At 43.4% G+C, this 18,006-nt stretch overlaps 1 protein-coding gene across 12 annotated transcripts in view; it reads left to right on the top strand.

Moving 5' to 3' along the window:
• The window catches only part of LOC137099933 (RNA binding protein fox-1 homolog 3-like), a 380,706-nt gene that overhangs the window by 331,679 nt on the left and 31,021 nt on the right, over positions 1-18,006 (top strand). For 9 of the 12 annotated variants that reach the window (XM_067477381.1, XM_067477384.1, XM_067477386.1 and 6 more), the window contains 2 exons: positions 8,099-8,401; positions 16,339-16,482. In XM_067477381.1, the coding sequence (XP_067333482.1) occupies positions 8,099-8,401; positions 16,339-16,482 (447 nt within the window). Of the gene's footprint in view, positions 1-6,035; positions 6,169-8,098; positions 8,402-16,338; positions 16,483-18,006 lie in introns of those variants that run through there. The other 3 variants (XM_067477382.1, XM_067477383.1, XM_067477387.1) reach the window with 2 other exon arrangements.

Below are 18,006 nucleotides of genomic sequence, written 5' to 3'. Positions count from 1 at the left end.
GCCACCGGAAGAGACATCGGAAGAGGACGCGAGAGATGACGCAACAGAAAGATTTTGAAGAGGCAGAAAACACTTCAGAGTTTGGATTCATCTCTGTGAAGAAGACCGATTTTAACTGTCTGAAAAGCAGCAGTACTGGGACTGGAGACAGTTGCCTTAGCCTCTTTTAAAAAAAATTAAATAAAGAAAAAACACCTCCCGGCTTCCTGCTGCGAGCATCTCCGTTTCCCCGGGTTAACCCTGCCTCTTTATCCTCAAAGTTCTCTTTCTCTCTTTCTCACCACGCTCACGGTTTTCTTTCTTAAACATCACAGGAGCAAATCAGCAGACAAGCAATTGTACAAGTTTTCTCAAGCTTTCAAGAATTACCACCATTTCATCATGGATAATCACAGTTAATAACCCTTCTCATTAAGGAGACGAGAATCACGGGTCATTAATATTGTTAATATCTTCTCCCTTTCCTTCTCTTCTATCTCTCTTATTCCCCCTCTCTGCGTGCCAGAGGGAGCAGAAACAAAAGGATGACTAAAAAAGAGCTTAGCACGACAGTGATTAACCGATCGGGGTAGATGGACTGTGATGAATCAAAGTTATCTCTCAAATCTTAATAACTGGAATTAGCCCCTGATTAGATGAGCTTTGGCTACAGCAGGGAGTAGTCGGCATTTTCACTTCAAAGAATCCCGCCCATGTTAACCTGTCCCTCGTTCCACTGCAGAGCTAAGACAAAAAAAAAAAAAGCTTCATGAGGAAAATGGGCAATTGGAAACAAGGAAACCAGTGCAGTAGATTACAAGAGGGGTCATAAGAGAGAGACAATGACTATAAAACCGTTTCTTTTCCTAGAATTTGGTCATTGTCAGACCTTCTTTAGCATTAATCTCTCTTTTTCAGTTTTCGCCCATTTCTAACATGTTCAGGGTCCAGTGGGAGGTGTCAGTGTCTCGGTGACAGGGTCATAATGAGAGTGGCACTCTCCTTCATTTGCATATGTTTGCCATTGTCACAGCGGTCGAGGAATGTCATGTCGAGATTCCTGCATGCTTAAGTAATGGCATTTTGTCCCCACGAGGAACTCTGGCCCCTGTATCATAACCCCCGCATACAAAAAGAAAAAAAAGAGACTGAATTAACATGACAATCAGCTGATTCTAAAACAAATGTTGGCATTTTTATCCCCTGCAGAATTGCGAAAGACTCATCTGTAGTTTGAAGAGCGGTACGCTGACAGGATGACATGTGGAGCTGATTTACTGGCTTACATGACCTGAATGACAGAAGATCCCACTGTTCAGTTATCAGTTTCCATTTTATTTAGGCCTTTATTTTAGTGATCAATAGCAATGTCAAACAAGTTGTTGTGTTTTTTTTTCGGTGGGGATTTTATCGGGTCAATATCATGTTGTTCTGACAGCTTTGAAAAAACAAACAACACAGAGAAAAAGTAGATGAAAAAGTACTTTGTTGTGTTTTTGACGGGGTCAAAGCTGCACAGTGTCAGTTCCCATTAATAAATGAGTCTAAGCACCAGCAAACCGAATGCATCACACAAGTTAATCCCAATTTTGACACCCAGTCTGGAGTAATTAGTCCCAGATGTAAATATCTGTTATGCAACAAAAGCGGCAACAGCACTGAAACAGACAATTATCTCCTCTTATGGCATTGGCAAAATGCTATGAGTCTAACCATGTGTAACTGATGGCTTTTTCACAGGGCCTCTAGGCTTATTTGGATGTGTTCTTGTTTATTTTTTTATTTTTCTGCATTTCCACCATGCATTGCCTGGGCCCAGACAGAGCTGTGGCTGAGACAGACAGGTTCATTACATGTCACAGGAGTTCAAAGTGATCCTCTGTCTACTCTGTTTATTAAGTGGCGCTCCAGCGTCTCTGAGGTATAGCAACACTCTCGGTCGCGCCGCTAAGAGCAGTCCCATCTCGGTACGAGGCTCCACGTACGGCGCCTCCGCTGCAATGTAATGAAGAAATCAGCAAGGGATTGAGGAAAATGAACTCTTTCTAATACCTCTATCCAAGGCTGTGGAGCAAATAAGTGCTCCCAATAACGAGGAAAAATCACGTTAGAGGGGATGAAACACATGTGACATGTGAAAATGATTAAGCCTCTTGGAAAAGAGTGGCAAAAACGTGCACAACATTTAAATTGACTTGGACGTGGAACGAAGACACAGAGTGTTTATTTTCATGAATTGATTTTTCCACAAATGAGGTGGAAAAATGGAAAGATGGGAGTTTGCAAGGGAGGAAATGTGAGACAAAACAATAACCCTCTCCCCAGCCTATTTGAAATCAAAAAGGTATTGTAGTGGTGAGGAAGATCGGGGTTTTGTTGAGGTGGGGGTGTGAATCTGCATTAAATTGGGCTGCTTTTTCCACATCTCCCCGCTCTCCCTCTCTCTAACGTTGTGCTGTAATTGGCTGACTGGGAGGAGGGGAATAGCGGTTGCACCAAATATGTGCCTCATCATGAGCCACATATTTGGTGTTTTGTTTTTGTTGTTGTTTTTTTCTTTAGAGCTTCTCTTTCCTGGCTCACCTTGGATTCACTGTGCGGCATGTGGTTGTAATTAACACATGCCGCAGCCTCTGGTGAGTGTTAACAGAGAGAGTTGGAGTAAGATCATGTGGCTCGCCTAATTAAAATGGACCCAGCTAGACAGCCTTTATTTTGTGCCTTCAAGACAAAATGAATGCCAGTTGCCTGTGGAAATCATCTCAGGCCATCTTTTCGCCTGCCTGCCCAACTGTCTGCGGGGCTACAATTAACCGAGCATCAGCAGCGGAGTCAGGGACAACAAGAGGCTTTCATGCAGCTAGCTGAAACCACTCAGTGTTTCGTTTGTGTTGCATCAACTGATTGCTGTACACTGGCCTCCACATTACACTTTTCACTATAAACTCTGCTCGGGTTCGTGCTGTGACCTCCCAGCGGGATTTGTCACAAGTTTGCCACTGTCAGTGTCAGGCAGTCATTAAAACCACTGAGCATTGTTCTAGAGAGGAACGTTCAACGCATGACACTGTGGAAGAGACAACTACGGTTTTCAGGCACTGAAAAGCTTAAGATTCACTTAAAACTGTTATGTCATCTGTAATCTGACAAAGCAAGATGCTTGTATACATTTTCCAAGAAGGAATGAGACAGCAGTGCTTTATGTTAAGTCTACATTAAACTATTGGTGCTGTTTGGATTATGCAAACACAGTGCAGAGCTGCTCATAAATCTATTTGAATTGCTTGGTGTATAGAAGCAGGAGAAAGATTTTCTTGCTTCAGACTCTTAGTGTCACACAGTAGGAACCGTGCAAAGTAGGATGCCTTAGCTGAAAAATGATCCAAGGTGCGTGTGACTGAGCTGAAGCTATAAAGCCACCCACTCCATCACGGCTCCTACCGCCGAGATTGATCAGCCCACTCCCATTTGAGTGATTTCCCTCCGGATTCAATGCAACGCAATTAGTCACCTGCCGTATTTTGCCTTTGCGTTGCTCTTTGACCCTCCATTGCACTTATGAGTCAGAGCAGCACTCTGCTGATATGAGTTCTTCCTAACAGCTCCTGTATTTGCACAGCCCATCTCCTCTTAGCCTCTCAACACCGTTCCACCCAGCGCTACTAAAAAGGATCGCGGCTTGTTGGCGAGCTGCCAAGTAGTTGTACCTGCAGAGATGGAATATAGCCTTGACCATCTACACCGGGGTTAACACCAGTGAAAGTCTCCATCTCTCTCTGAGTACTGTATGCGGGGACATTCTCTCAGACTGCCAGCCTCAGCAGTGAGCATTGCCATGAGGCCTTTCTGACCTCTTTGGCTCCTGATGCGGACTGTAAAAACAAAAACTCCGCTGCAAAAGTGATCTCCTTAAGTAAGGGTTTTCAATCCAATTTTACACGAGGAGAGCGCTTAAGATTAGAGATAGTGTTTTTTATTGTGCTTTTTCTGAGTAGAAGGGGTGAACGCAGAGATAGAAGGACAGAGGGAAAAGTAGAAAGGAAAGGATAGAAGATCAATAAAGGCTGCAAAAAGAGCTGCTCTTTCCCCATAAAGAGTCCTACACATTCACCAGGATCCCAGTATAACAACTCATGGCAGTCGTTCATCGCCATAATGAACAGCATTCTCTTGCAGTGGAATGAGAAGTGCTATGTACCTCACTTGTTTGTGCTTTTCATTAGGCACCCCGGGTTATCTTGACGATGGAGAATCAGACCCAGTGAAAAGGGCGCGTGGTCGTACTGGGACGGTCGCAACTTCCCTGATTTGCATGGGCCTTTTTTCTTCTCCCAGTTCATTTCCAGTTGAATAACTCGTTTGTCACATACATCAGAGGAAGGCGAAGATCATACGAGAGCCAGTGTTACTTTGTGTTGCACTAATGAGGCCTGTACTCTCCGCCTCTTTGCTTTTGCCTTGGTGCCCTTTGAAACACAAGCAGCATGGTGCTACAACACTTTAGTAGTTTTCTTTCCTCCGATACCAAGCTCCAGGCAGCTATCCTGTTTGTGTGTCACTTGGCCCCATGTCAGTCCTTTGAACTTGTTTAAAGCTTGCATAGCAACGGACCTGACACAGATACATTGGGCTGTGTGCCCTGTGAGTGTAATGATTCAGATTCTGACCCCAGCGCACAGGGACACTCGAAGGCAGATGATGATTTAACAAGTTTAGCAGAACATGTCATGACACATTCACAACTGAGGCACGATAAGGAAAAGGTGCTACTAGTGAGAAAAGTAAACTAAATTATAGATTTGGACTAAGGAGACTGAGGCAGATATAAGATGATAAGAAACTGAAACCAATAAGCTCTCTTATGACTGCTCAGCAAATAGCAGACAGAATAAAGCGCTCAAAAAATGTCATGTTTGTAAAGAAATGTAAGTTTTATTTTATGACCAGGGTGCACAGAAAATGACTTAGGGATAATGTCAACACAACCTGCTCACACAGTGCATTTGTATACGTGCATACAAATTTCTACAACGTCTTATCCTGGTTTTACAGAATGTAGAATATGACATTTACATGGAAGTCAAAAGGACGTGCTTTTTCAGAATTGTCCAAACATAATTGTAACATTTGTATTTTTTTATTGTGTTATTCTTTACAAGCTATTTTTGTTCTTACTTAAAACAGTTGAGCACATTTGATTTTCGAGGACACCACTGCTTTGACCACAATATCTAATTACTAGTAATGAAAAACAGAAGCTGAAGAGTACAGTGGGTCTTTAGACTCTCCCTTTAATTTCTGCATGTATTACCTACTTTGTTCTGCCATGTTGATCATTATTGCTATAGCTTCAATTGAGAACACACCTGTGATCAGAAACTCAAAAAAAAATTCCAAGAGCTTTGTGAGGTTGCTGTGTTTGTGTGCATATAGACACTAGAAAGTGACTTTTATATTTTAAATAACTCCTTCCATTGTTATGGACCTGTTTTCTACAGCTAAATGTAAACGTATTCTGGACTTTTCTATAGAAAGTTGTCATAGCATGTTGCCAGATCCTCAACCTATGGCTGCTTTACATAAAGAGAACTAGTTTAGTTCATTTCGGCTGTGTTACAGTGGTTAAAATGTGTAATTAATTAGAAACAAAATGAAGGTATCTTGTTTCTGTGGTGTTCAGTCTGACAGCTAGCGGTCTGCGCATCCCTATGACAAGGAGTCACATATGGTTTAGTTGTAGTCTTCTACATTAAGACACCTAGTGCACCAGATTAGGGGTACGATTGTTCTGTTGTTGGTTATCTATTAAATGCTTTCTCAAATAAGAATGAGGACATAACCTGAGTTCTGAAAACAGGATTTTATGTTTATTTGATGATGTTCCCTCGACCATAACCTGGGTGTTATGTAAACACGTTTAGTAACTCCTCAGCAAATCTTTAAAAATACTGATCTGGACTGTGGTCAGCGCTCTTGATATAACTGAAGCTTTGATCTCCTTAATAACATGAACCGTGTTTGACTGTATGTCAAACACAGCACCTTCTTGTTTCCAGGCTGCTGAGCCTTCTGTCTCTGCTGGACTGTCGATCACTGATGTGTTGATGGTTTACAAAGGCTTGTTAAAAGGAGGACGCAGGATGTGGTAGTACGTTCAGCTGTCATACCAGGAGGTGCATCTTTTTTTAGGTAACCAACCCTATTCTTCTGTTAAAATGGGCGCTTAGAAGTTGAAAATTGCCAACATCAAGAGCTTCCTTGAATTAGGATGCCCCGCAATGCAAGTGTGTTATATAATGCTATGACTGGAGGGAGAGGGAAAGTAGAGCACAGGGGTAGAGATTAAAAAAGTTTCTGCATAAAAAGAGGGGGGGGGGGGGGAGGAAGAGATGAGCATGAAAGGGAAAGGGGAGGAGGGATTGAGGAAGAGACAGAGGAGATGGAAATATAGCATAATGAAAAAGAGAAGGGGGATTTGGTCAGGCAAGAGTGAGGGTCCACTCCAACAGCAGGAGCAGCCTTGAGGCCCGGCGGGCTACGGGAGGCTGGTCATCCTTCTCTCTCAAGGCTTCTTGTTTTTTTCATTTAGATAATGGAGCATTCCCTTAATTGGCACGGCACAGTTTATGCAAAGGTTTGTTTGCCAACACGTCGGAGTAGAATTATTTCCACTACATTTACAGCATAGTGTTGCTCAGCTCTCTCATTAAAGCCACTGCCTACTCCTGCCCAGATAGAGCTTTCTGTGGAAATCTGCAGAAGGAGGCCAAACACTACAGCAGCAAAAAAAAAAAAAGAATAAAACACATTTATCTCCTATCTCACCATCCCCAGCCAGCTTGTAAAAGAAGAGACAGAAATGTCTCTATCTGTTTACTGTTATTGTTTTTCTTCAATCATAAACCCTTACTTCTGGCCGCTGTTGTGTGCTTTTTCCTCCTTCTCTCTTATCGAAAGAGTTATGCGTTGGGCTCACATGATCTGTATCTTTAAATTTGGTTGAGGGTATTTGCAGGGGGTGTTATTGGATTTCGGAGTTATTGTCTCACCTTTTTCCCTGTGTGTTTTTAATGTTGGGATGGATATCCGCTCCAGCCGCACTGATCTCACTGTTCTGCTCATTAGTCTGGATTTGCAGAGCCTAGTGCTTCGCAACAATAAGGCATGCACTTCTGTAGTCCAGCCATTACTGAATTTAACAATGTGCACCGGCTAGAAAAGTCCATTATTTCTCCAGCTCATCATCTGAAGGATTCACACGAGACAAAGGCTCTGTGAAACTGCTTCATTGCAGAGGGCCATCTATCACTTAAGTCAGCAGCTGAGACTAAAAACATATGTGGTGTAGATACCACATACCATGTCATCTGGAAGTGTGTGGAAGAACGAGAGTTATATGAGTAAGAATGTGGCTCAGTATCACGATTTTAATTGGGCACAGAGTGACATGGATCTTCAATGACTTTTCACTACGCGTATGAAAAAGCGGCATTGCATTCGTTGTCATATTCTAATAATGTGTGATCAGAAGAAAGGTATTTTGCTAGTTTTATTCTGCTAAGGGTTTTCAACTACTTATAATTAAAACTGATTAAGATGTCAAATGAGTGAACAAATCGTCCTCTTACCAGATTTTGGCAATTTTTTGACACCTGTTTTTAAAAACAGATACGCTGAAGCACAGACCAAGTGAATAAGGCTCATACAGGAAGCGTGTGCATAAAGTGGGAGCAGCTGCTAGTTTAACAGACGTGTCATTGAAATCAAAGGCCCTAATCAAAATTTTATCAATTAATTGATCTTTCTTCTTGTACTTGGCACGAGTGCAGTTGAGATTCCCCCTGACTCGGGCCCCTTCAATAGCGAGCCATGCTCTACAACGTAAACTGTGTTCATTAGCAGTGATCAAGGAATTCTCCAATCTGAGCTGAGATGTGATATGATGGCTGTTTCCCCCTGACTTACTTGGCTTGCAGGACAGCTCTCCCTTGTTGTCTTCCAAACCGCACTGGGGAACTTGCACTTGTCTTTCATGCCTATTGTACAACTCGAACAATGTACTTTACTTTTATCGCAACTTTAGTTCTGACACTTGCTTCCTGTTGTCTGTTACTCGCAGGGTAACCAAGAGGCCACCAACCCACCAGAAGCGATGGCCCAGCCGTACACCCCAGCCCAGTACCCACCCCCCCCACAGAATGGCATCCCCGCAGAGTTTGCGCCACCGCACCCGCTTCCGACACAGGACTACACCGGGCAGAGCCGGGTTCCTGAGCACGCCATGACCCTCTACACGGCCACACAGACGCACAGCGAGCCGGCTGGCACTGACAACAGTACGCCTGCCATTACCGCCAACACGACCGCACCGGTCAGTGTCCTTCATCACCTGCAAGCACTGTCGTCAACACACTGTCAAAAAGTAAAATAACATTACTTTTTTCTTTTTACATAAGACCTCTAGAGAAAAAGTATGCTGTTCATTACTCAAGAGCCTCTTGTTTAAAAAGCTGTGTGCTGTATGTGTTTGTTTTACATCAGTATAAAATTGTGATTCTTGACATTTTACCGCTAGCAAACAGACAAAAGTCTCCATGATTGGATGCATATATTAGATTATATGTCACAAAGTCTTTGACTTGTCTCCCCTCCCTCGTTGTTGTTTCTAATTAGGGCTGCACTAATAAGTTTACTGTTTCCACTGTCTGCCACTGCTCAGTGCCTGGAAGTTTTAGTGCCATTCTCCCTTTCTGTTTTGTGACTTGAAGCAGTATGTTTATGTTGTAGAGAAATAATGGAGATTTACAGATTTCCTCCAACATTCAAAGCAGTTTCAAAGCTCAAATTCTGTCAATCAGTTTAATTCCCACATAGGTTGATCACATAAACATGTAGATTTTTCAATTGCTTATTAACATTATGTAGTGAACATTAGTGATATGATGGCGTACACCCAAGCTCAATCCCTGGATACACATACCAGTCACCTTCCATGTCATTTTTCCTTTTACCACTTGGCAATTTGGATGTTTTCTGCATCACATGCCCCAAAATGACCTTCCTTAATAAAAAGTGAAGGCTGAGAGTGAGAGTCAAACAGAGTGAGAGTTACAGCGCTGCACATTAGCGCGTAGCAGCAGACTTTGATGTCATGGCAGTGCTTTGTGCTTGATGATGGAGGTGGAATTGGTTGGAAATATGCTCATAAAATGAAAGTGCATTTCTGAGGAGCCATTTGGGGCTTTCTAAAAACATGTAAACCTGAGGTGTTTTATTTATTTGCGTGAAGGATATTTGACATGCTGTAGACATGAATGATTCAGGATCTATGAAAGGGGGACACACCCTTGTTCTGCAATCTTTTTTGGCTTCAGTTATGAGAGCAAAAGAGAGAAGCACTTTTCCCAACCAGCCAGAACCAGTTGCTGTTTTGTAAAATCAGCTAATTATCAGGAAGCGCACATCCACACAGTTGAGTCTTTTCTCTAAAGAAAGACATTATCCTCTGCCTAATTGTGTCAGGACCGTATTACAACTTGATTATATTTTTTCATTAATTTCACCTCACCATAAGAGTGCACGTTTAAAATATCGGCACTTCGAGTGGATAACAAACTCCGGACAATGCTGCACATAGAGATATAGAGCTTTGATCTGAATAACATTTTTAAAGTATTATACATTTCATTCTTGTATTGATACTTCTCTACAAAGTACCTTGACCTGGGATTTACCTTCACAAGAGGCCAATGTAGATGAAAGGGAGAATGACTTAGCTCCAGACTTCAGAGACACGTCTAGAAAGACAGATAATGTGAGCAGATATAAAAAAATATGACCTCCAGACCTCTTTTCTCCTTAAGCATGGAAACACCTGCTGGGAAGGGTCACCACGAGGTCACAGCCCTCCTGCGAGGAATCTGGGTCACTCATAAAGAACACTCTTAAGAACTCTATTTTCCCTGTCTCACAATTACTGTACAGCTATGAACATTTGGCGGCAGAAAAGTGCTTATGCTTGTGCCGCTTTAATGCAGCAGCATTGCCTGGTGTATTCTCATTGCCCAGTAACATAGCAATGTTTGATTTGAAGATTTGTGTAGTGCTGTCCAACTGCTCCATGATTATGCACCACACTTACAGTAATGGCTGACACACAAGAGGGTTTAAAGCAAGGAGAGACTTGGCAGGAGGTTCAGCCGCCTCCTCCTTCTTCTTCCCCATCTGACACTGTACACCACTTCTCCAGTATCTCTCGCCAGCTCCCCACTCTCTCCATTTCGCATTTGATTTCATTTCATCTGTTCACCCGCTGTGAAGAAAGCCCAGAGATGGTGGCCATGTAGAGATGAGAGCTCGCCTTGCCTTCCTTCATGCTCTTCCCCTCTCGTGCCATCCCTTCTTCATTCTCTGCATCCATGCTCTCCCCACTTCCACCCATCTCTCTCAGTGAGGACAGAGCGATGAGATTAGTGGGGCATAAATAGAGAGCCTAATCCTCGGGGCCCACTGGTGTAGTGTCGCCCACTGCTGTGTTCCCCAGCTTTAATGACAGACCCAGCCTGTTTGCTCTGGGTGCCACAGACGGGCCCGGGTGCCTTTGATTAGGGCACCCTGCAGAAACACAGATTGAGGGAGCAGATCAGCTACTCGCTGCGACTCTCCCCCTCACCCTTCTCCCTTGGTGCGACTCTGCTGTGCTCAGCTCCTCTACCCAATGACAACGCTTTACTCTGTACGTCTCCTCGACTTAAAGACTTAAAACAAGTGAGAGTGAAAATTCTGTGAAACGTATGGATTCTGTGTGAATTCCCTGCAGAGAGCGGAGAGTGTGCATGTTTTAATGAGGCACTGGGACTATTCCCTTTCCTCTCTGTTTCTGTCTCTACCAGTCCCCCCGTCTGCACTGGAAAGGTGGTGTTGTCCAGAGCCAGACCTTTGGGACCTTGCTCTGTGCCGTGTTCAAACAATCTGACTTGAAAGCAGGTGACTTGAGCAAGAGAGGCATCGCCCAACTTTCCTCTAAATCCTTAGAGATGAGGGTAGCAGAGGACTGCCAGGGAGCTGTGCTGGAGAAAAAAAAACTGAGCTCGTTATCTGGCTCAGTTCAAATAGTCTGAGCTTTGGTTGAATTTCATGAGTAATCATTCTCTTTTCAGATAACAAATTAAGGCAGTGGCGTTAGGGCAGCACTCAATTCCAGATTTTTCACAGCCCATGTCAGCAACATGAAGACTTTCCAAAGGGTATTCTGGGTGACTGTGATAACACACACACACACACACACACACACACACACTAACACAAGGGCATGCAGAAAACATGGTAGAGCACACGGAAATATTCATGGCTCCATACACACACTCATGAGCTGTGTTTTAGGGATTGAGACTCTACCACCGTGTAATTTTCAAAGTCAGCATGTAGACCACTATTAAAAGGGGGATGTCTGCGTTATCTGTAAGAAGGAACTGCTGATTTCCTCCAGCGAAAATACCAACTTCAAAGATATTACAGATATCTTCCACGCATCTATTATGTTAACCACTTCTCCTGCTCAGGGTAGAAGGGATATTGGAATATATCCCTGGCAGGGTACACCCTGGATAGGTCCCCAGTCTATCTCAGGGCCAACACAGAGAGCCACACACAGACAAACAACCAACCACACTCACAGCTACAGGCAATTTAGAGTCACCAATTAACCTAACATGCATGTCGTTGGGCTGTGGGAGGAAACAGTACCTGAAAGAAACCCACGCAAGCACATGGAAAAAATGCAAACTCCACACAGAAGGCTGCAGCTGGCAGGTGGAGTCCAACATGGGACCTTTAATGTTAATAAACATTAAAATAAAATGAACATTTTCATTACTTAAAAATGAAAGTGATTTGAAAATTCACATGAAACCTAAATAAAGTTTAGAAATAGTTTACCAGTGGAAACATCACTCATTCTCGTCTCTTTCTGGCTGATGATTGGCCAACTCAACACGCTGATGTCCTTGTTCTGCCAAAAACCCCTTCCCTCAACACACACTGAACACACACACACACACACACACACACACACACACACACACACACACACACACACACAGTGTTAGTCAGAGTCAGTACAGGAGGTAAAGCCTACCAAAAAAGTCACTGTAGATTGTTACCAGTCACCTTTTTAAAAGATAAGACACTAAAGAGCTCGGAAGCATTGCTAAATTTAGTGACCAAGTCGCTAAATTGACGGCCCTGCTCTCAAAACTTTCACTTGAAACACAAATAGCATAACTAATGATTTTAGACAATATTTTCTAAAACAGCTGGACACTTAATCCATTGTCAAAGACTCAGGAGAAAATGGTGCATTTGTTGGGGACTATTTTCAGCAGTGGATTAATCTACTGCTCGAGTGCATATTTGGGCCAGCATGGCAGTGTATGTGGGGCCGAGTCACAATAAACTACAGTGCGTGTGTTCATGTTCAGTTAAGAAACATGTCACCTGGTGCAGCAGCGTAGCTCACTGATGCGGTTGTAATAGTTTCAACAATGGAGAGAAAAAAGCTGAATTGGATTCTGATACATATGCGATACTTGGTTGTGGGATACATTCGGTGTTTGTCCAACTATACAAAATTTACAGAATATCACACTTTGTAGCAGGTAGGACCACAAAAATGCCCTAATAGCTGCTGAATTTACCAAACGTGAAGCTGAATCTTTCCGAAATGCACCTTGAGCGGCTAATATCCCTCCTTTAGTTAATCCAAACTTGCACCTTTAAATTTTATAGTAATTAAAGTAATCAGCTTATCTGCTCATGTGTTGTATCTGTAATTAAAGTAGGGGCATCTCATGTCCATATGAGGCTTAGAAGTTGCAGAAATCTAATGTTGGATATACAGAACATGAACATCCAAAATAACTCTGCTCACTGGTTCATATGAATCGGTGGGAAGAGATGGGGGGCGACCACTCTACGGCAAACTCGCACCCTTCTTTCTCAGGTGATGTAGGGGATATATGTGGTGCTTCATTTTAAAAAGAAATCAAACAGTAAAGGACCAGGATGAGAAAAATAATAAATTAAAGCTCAGGCATTATAATTCTTGTGATGGAGGTCCCCCCCCCACCCCCACCCCATTTAATCGGATGTAATCTACCTGCTTGGCAGCTTTCCAATCAGATAGTTTCAATTATGCTCTTGTAATGCCACTCTGTGAGGAGGAGGAAAGTGCTGAGCAGAGCACTTTGCAGGCGATTTGCAAATAACAGCAAGGTATTCTTTTAGAGAAATGACTGAACAGGAAGCCAGAGAGTTGCTGGGGTTGACAGCTCTCTCACTCTCTGGTTTGCTGGCTTTGGCGGTGACGGCATGTTTTGCATCCCTCCTCCTCCTCCCTCGTGACAGCAGCTGTCGGGACAGTAAAGTGCCACTGAAGGTGGCCTCCTATGGTAATACAGAGGTAATTATTTTCCACTGCAACACCACCATCTCACAAAAACGCAGGCAGGTTGGAGCCTTGGGAGTGGCACACAGAAGCACATATTGTGGATCTCACTGACACTCCAAGTTATTGAGTTAGTAGGATGCAGTCTGGGGTGCTTGAGAGTCAGCAATTTGGTATTTGTGTTCTCAGTATGTGTATTTGCCCCCGATGTCAGCATGCTACAGGCCTGTCTGAGAGCCGAGTGAAAGTTAATCTGGATGTTTGCAAACACGCAATTGCGCCTGCCGTGATAAAAAGCCAGACAGCCAGAGCTGGAGGACAGCAGTGCTCAGTAGTCTGGCAACATACGCTAAAGGTCGATAGTGTCACATGTGACCGATGAAACAGATTGACCCGCGGGGCTCTGGTACCTTGTCACCCTCCACGGTCCCAGCATCTGTCTGCAATGTGTCACCCCCGGGGCCCAACATGGCTACTCAGGCTATTAACCTCCAGCACGCGAGGACACGGCAGAGTTAAGGCCCCTCTACGCATCTCTCTCTGTCACAAATCCACTCCTTGCCGGCCGACCAGCCTGCTGGCCGACTCAGTACATTTTCCAACTCCTGTGTCCTTCGCCACTTGTTAACCTTTGGTCCGAATGCCGTCAAGCCCAGACTTAGAAAGGCACCACCACCCTGCCCCACCTGGATGGCTGCGGGGAAGACAAAGTGGGACCTTGAATCAAACAACTGTCACTGTTAACAATGTATGTCACTGTCTTGGAATGGGCCATAAAAACCAAATAAATGACAGCCATTACAGTGGAGATTGTGATTATGATAATGAGAATAATAAAGACGATCATCATTACGATCATGATGATAATGATAATACTGTGATGATGAATTATAATGAATAAATCCCTACCCCATTTCCTAAATGGTGGGAAATGTATCACTAAGAGGGGCCTGCCGCAGTCTGACAGCCTCAGAGCAGGTTGACGGTTATCTGTGTGTGTGTGTGTGTGTGTGTGTGTGTGTGTGTGTGTCATTTGAACTGTTTGTACTCTAGCAACAACCTACTCCCTTTTCACATCTGTATCTCAGTACAAGATTATGTCTGTGTATGTGACTACCCAGCCAGTGTATAGTGTGTTTGCCATGCTCAGAGAGCACTTCCCGGGAGACCTTGCAGTTTACATATCACATTCAAACACTTTTTGTGCTCAATATCTGCCACTTCTACTCTCTCATTTCTCATTCTCCCCTCCTCTCTGCGTTTCTTTATTTAGCCCCAATCCACAGTCACTGGCACTAAATCGGGGCCAATTTTGCTTTGTTTTAATCAGAATGGAGACTGAATGTCTTTATATTTTCCTGATGTGTGACCTCTTGTGGTTGTGAGAGTAATTACTATGCTCTTTAAGAAGAAAAAGCAGAAGTTGTGTGATGCAGTTATAGATGTATAAATTGGAAATAAGGCAGATGACTTTGGGTCTCCTCTTCTCACTCACTCCTCTTTGCTTCACTTCATATTGGTCTTTTTGGAATCAAAGGTGCCTAACAACACCTATAAAGCTCAGGAATTACGAGGGCATAATCCATTCAGATATAATTATGCTATTCAGTAGTCAACATGTGTTAGCATCACCATACATGTGGGACAGTACCTGTTGTGTGTTTTGTAACCCACTCATCCAACCTGACGTCCTAACGACAAAGACTTGTCATCATTACACAATATTTTGTGGGTAATGTTTCAGGATTTTTCGGTTTGGGACTGCTGTGAATGTTACTCTAACTTTAGAGCACATTGCCAGATATGGTTACATATAGCTTTTAGTATAGGTCTCAGACACAATCATACAACACCTGGCATCGTCACTGTGGCAATAACGCTCCAGGAAGTCACTGCATCCAGTGAATAGATCTTGTTATTTTACAGCACTAGACATACTAGGAGGCATATGTTGTAAAACCCTAAACCATTCTTCTAGTCTTTCTGTTAAGCTAGGCTAATTGCCTCATGGCTCTAGTTCCATACTTAATGATCAAACATGAGATTGATATTGATCTTGTGGTTTAACTCTCTGAAAGAAAGCAAATAACTTTGCCCTCTAAAATGTCAAACTATTCATTTGATGAAATAGTTTTTAATAATTGCTTAACCAAAGCTCAACCACAGATTTGGTATGATAAAAATGCTTGAATGCACAATTTGTGTGATAGTCATTTTTTCCCCAGTATGACTCATTAAAAGGGAGGATGAACTATGCTGTTGACCAAAGAGGTTTTTTACACAGAAAATACAGCAGAAAAGAAAGTGCTCAAATACAAGGTCCATCTCAATAGACGAACCACCAGCACCATCAGTGAAATCCATCACTGGTGTCACAGAGAGAAACAAGTGGAATTTGTCATTGACATGAGACATGTCATTTATATAGAAATGTCAGCATAGCATTCGCATAATGATGGAAACAACAACGCTGAGGGCTTTAGGCCTCGCACTCTGATGGCTGTGTGCAAACGTCACCAATAATGTGTCTTTAGTCTAGACATGTCAGGGCTCTGTGGGATCTATATCCACGCCTTTTTGTCAGCACCTTCAATCTTCCCTGTTGCTCAAGAGCTAAGTGCAAGTGATTAATAAGTGGATTTGTAATGCACAACCCCAGATTTGACACCATAAGTCATCGGCTGTTTATCGCTTTGTGTTTCTCTGTGAATTGAAAAATAGCAGACGCTGAGTAAGTTAGTCAGCCAAGCCTCCTACCCCCACCCTGCACTCCACCACCCTCCTGTTTCAACCCCACCCCCCCACCCCCCTCCCCTCCCCCCTCCCCTCCCCATACTTCAGAACCGGGAGGTACAGTATACTGTAGCAGCTAATGAGCAGCTTGTGTCTTTTCTGTGTTTGTTTCCCTCTGGCAGACAGATGATGTGACGCAAACAGAGGGCTCTCAGCAGCTCCAGCTCCAGCACTCAGACTCTTCAGAGAAGCAGCAGCCCAAAAGGTTACATGTCTCCAACATTCCCTTCCGCTTCCGGGACCCTGACCTAAGGCAAATGTTTGGGGTGAGTACCTCGAGGAAAGTTCCAGTTGATTACAAATTGAATGTTATTTTTGTAGGTTTGTCCTTTATTGATTATGATCATAGTGTATTTACCAAGTTAATTGCTGTGATCAGATAACACTGTAACAATGTGAGAACAAAACACAAGCAGTAAAAAAAAAAAAAAAAAGGTGGTTTCCATATTATCAATCCAGTTCATTTGGGGGTAAAACTGAAATATAAGATACTCAAAGCTATGAAATATAACTCAATAAAAATGAACTTTAATTCCTTCTGTCTTGGTCACTAGTGGTACATACAGTTCAGCAGTTAGTTTTCCCAGGATTGCGTTGCTCTCAATATTAAAAAGCTTCCTAAGTAGCTTATAGACTATAATTGAACATTAAAATGCTGCTGAAATCAGCACTAAGGAAATAATTTTTCCTGAATACCTGTTTAGAGGCTAAACATACAAAGTGGTCAGCTGCTGACAAATGCACTCACATTACATATCTGCATACCAGAGGTCCTCAACAGAAATTCTTTCTTTCTCTCTGTCTCGTGCCCAATTAATGAGGCAATGAATAGTTCAACAGCTCACCCTTGTGTCTCACAAAAGCCTCAATAAGGATTGAACCAAACATCCCCAATTCAATAACGATAATGGATCTGAATGGAGACAATTGCCAAAAATTTACTTTAAATGTTATGCACTAATTGGACCATTAGAACCCAGAGGCGTTAATTCTCGTCATTATGAAGACAACATCCAGCTGATGATATTAATTACTTGAGAGCCCTGGCTGTGGCTTTATAAATTGCAGACAACATGGCTGTTGTCTCTCTCTTTCTCTCTCTGATTGTTGCCTTTATTGTTCCCAGCTCTGGTGCAGGTCGTGTGGAATCCAAATCGCCTCAGTAATTAGCTGAGAGGCTTTGTGTGCCTGGCCGCTGCATGCAGATATACGATACAAAATTGATCGCAGCCCACCCAGTCCTTTTCAGTTACCCCCGCCTCACCCACATGTTGCCCATTCCACCCTGTTACAACCCCCCGTCAATTCTTGGTGGTTGGCATAGTACAGGATTGTGGGATTGATTGTCATGGGTAGAGCTTGGCAAGGAGTTGGCTGGTCCGCTCCACCCTCTGACATGGCCTTGACAATGGGCCTTTGTGTGATCAGCATGTGCAAAGCCTCATCGCTCTAGCTCTAATGGCTTCTGGAGCACCACCGGCTCAATACGCCATTACTGTTATGCATGAGTGAAACCCACAGACGTGCAGGAAGACAGAGGACAAGGAGAGTGGAGGTACTGCACGACCCAGTAGAGGAGTCCCCTACAGCAGAGCAAAGCCCCGCCAGGTGCTCCATCTGCTCCCATACTGCACAGAGAGACCCTCTCTGGTGAGAGCAGCGACGATTTCTACTCCAGTAGAAAGCTTTAGAGCCAGTGCCCTAAAACAAGAAAGGAGGGTCTGTTATTCACCCTGAATGCCACAGGGTTAAGGGTGTGGGGAAACCTGTGAGCCTTTAACGAGGCGCTG

The sequence above is a fragment of the Channa argus genome, chromosome 15 (genome assembly GCF_033026475.1).
Source record: "Channa argus isolate prfri chromosome 15, Channa argus male v1.0, whole genome shotgun sequence".
Taxonomy (NCBI): domain Eukaryota; kingdom Metazoa; phylum Chordata; class Actinopteri; order Anabantiformes; family Channidae; genus Channa; species Channa argus.
The sequence above is the reverse complement of the archived record's forward strand: the minus strand, read 5'-3'. Positions and strand labels throughout refer to the sequence as shown.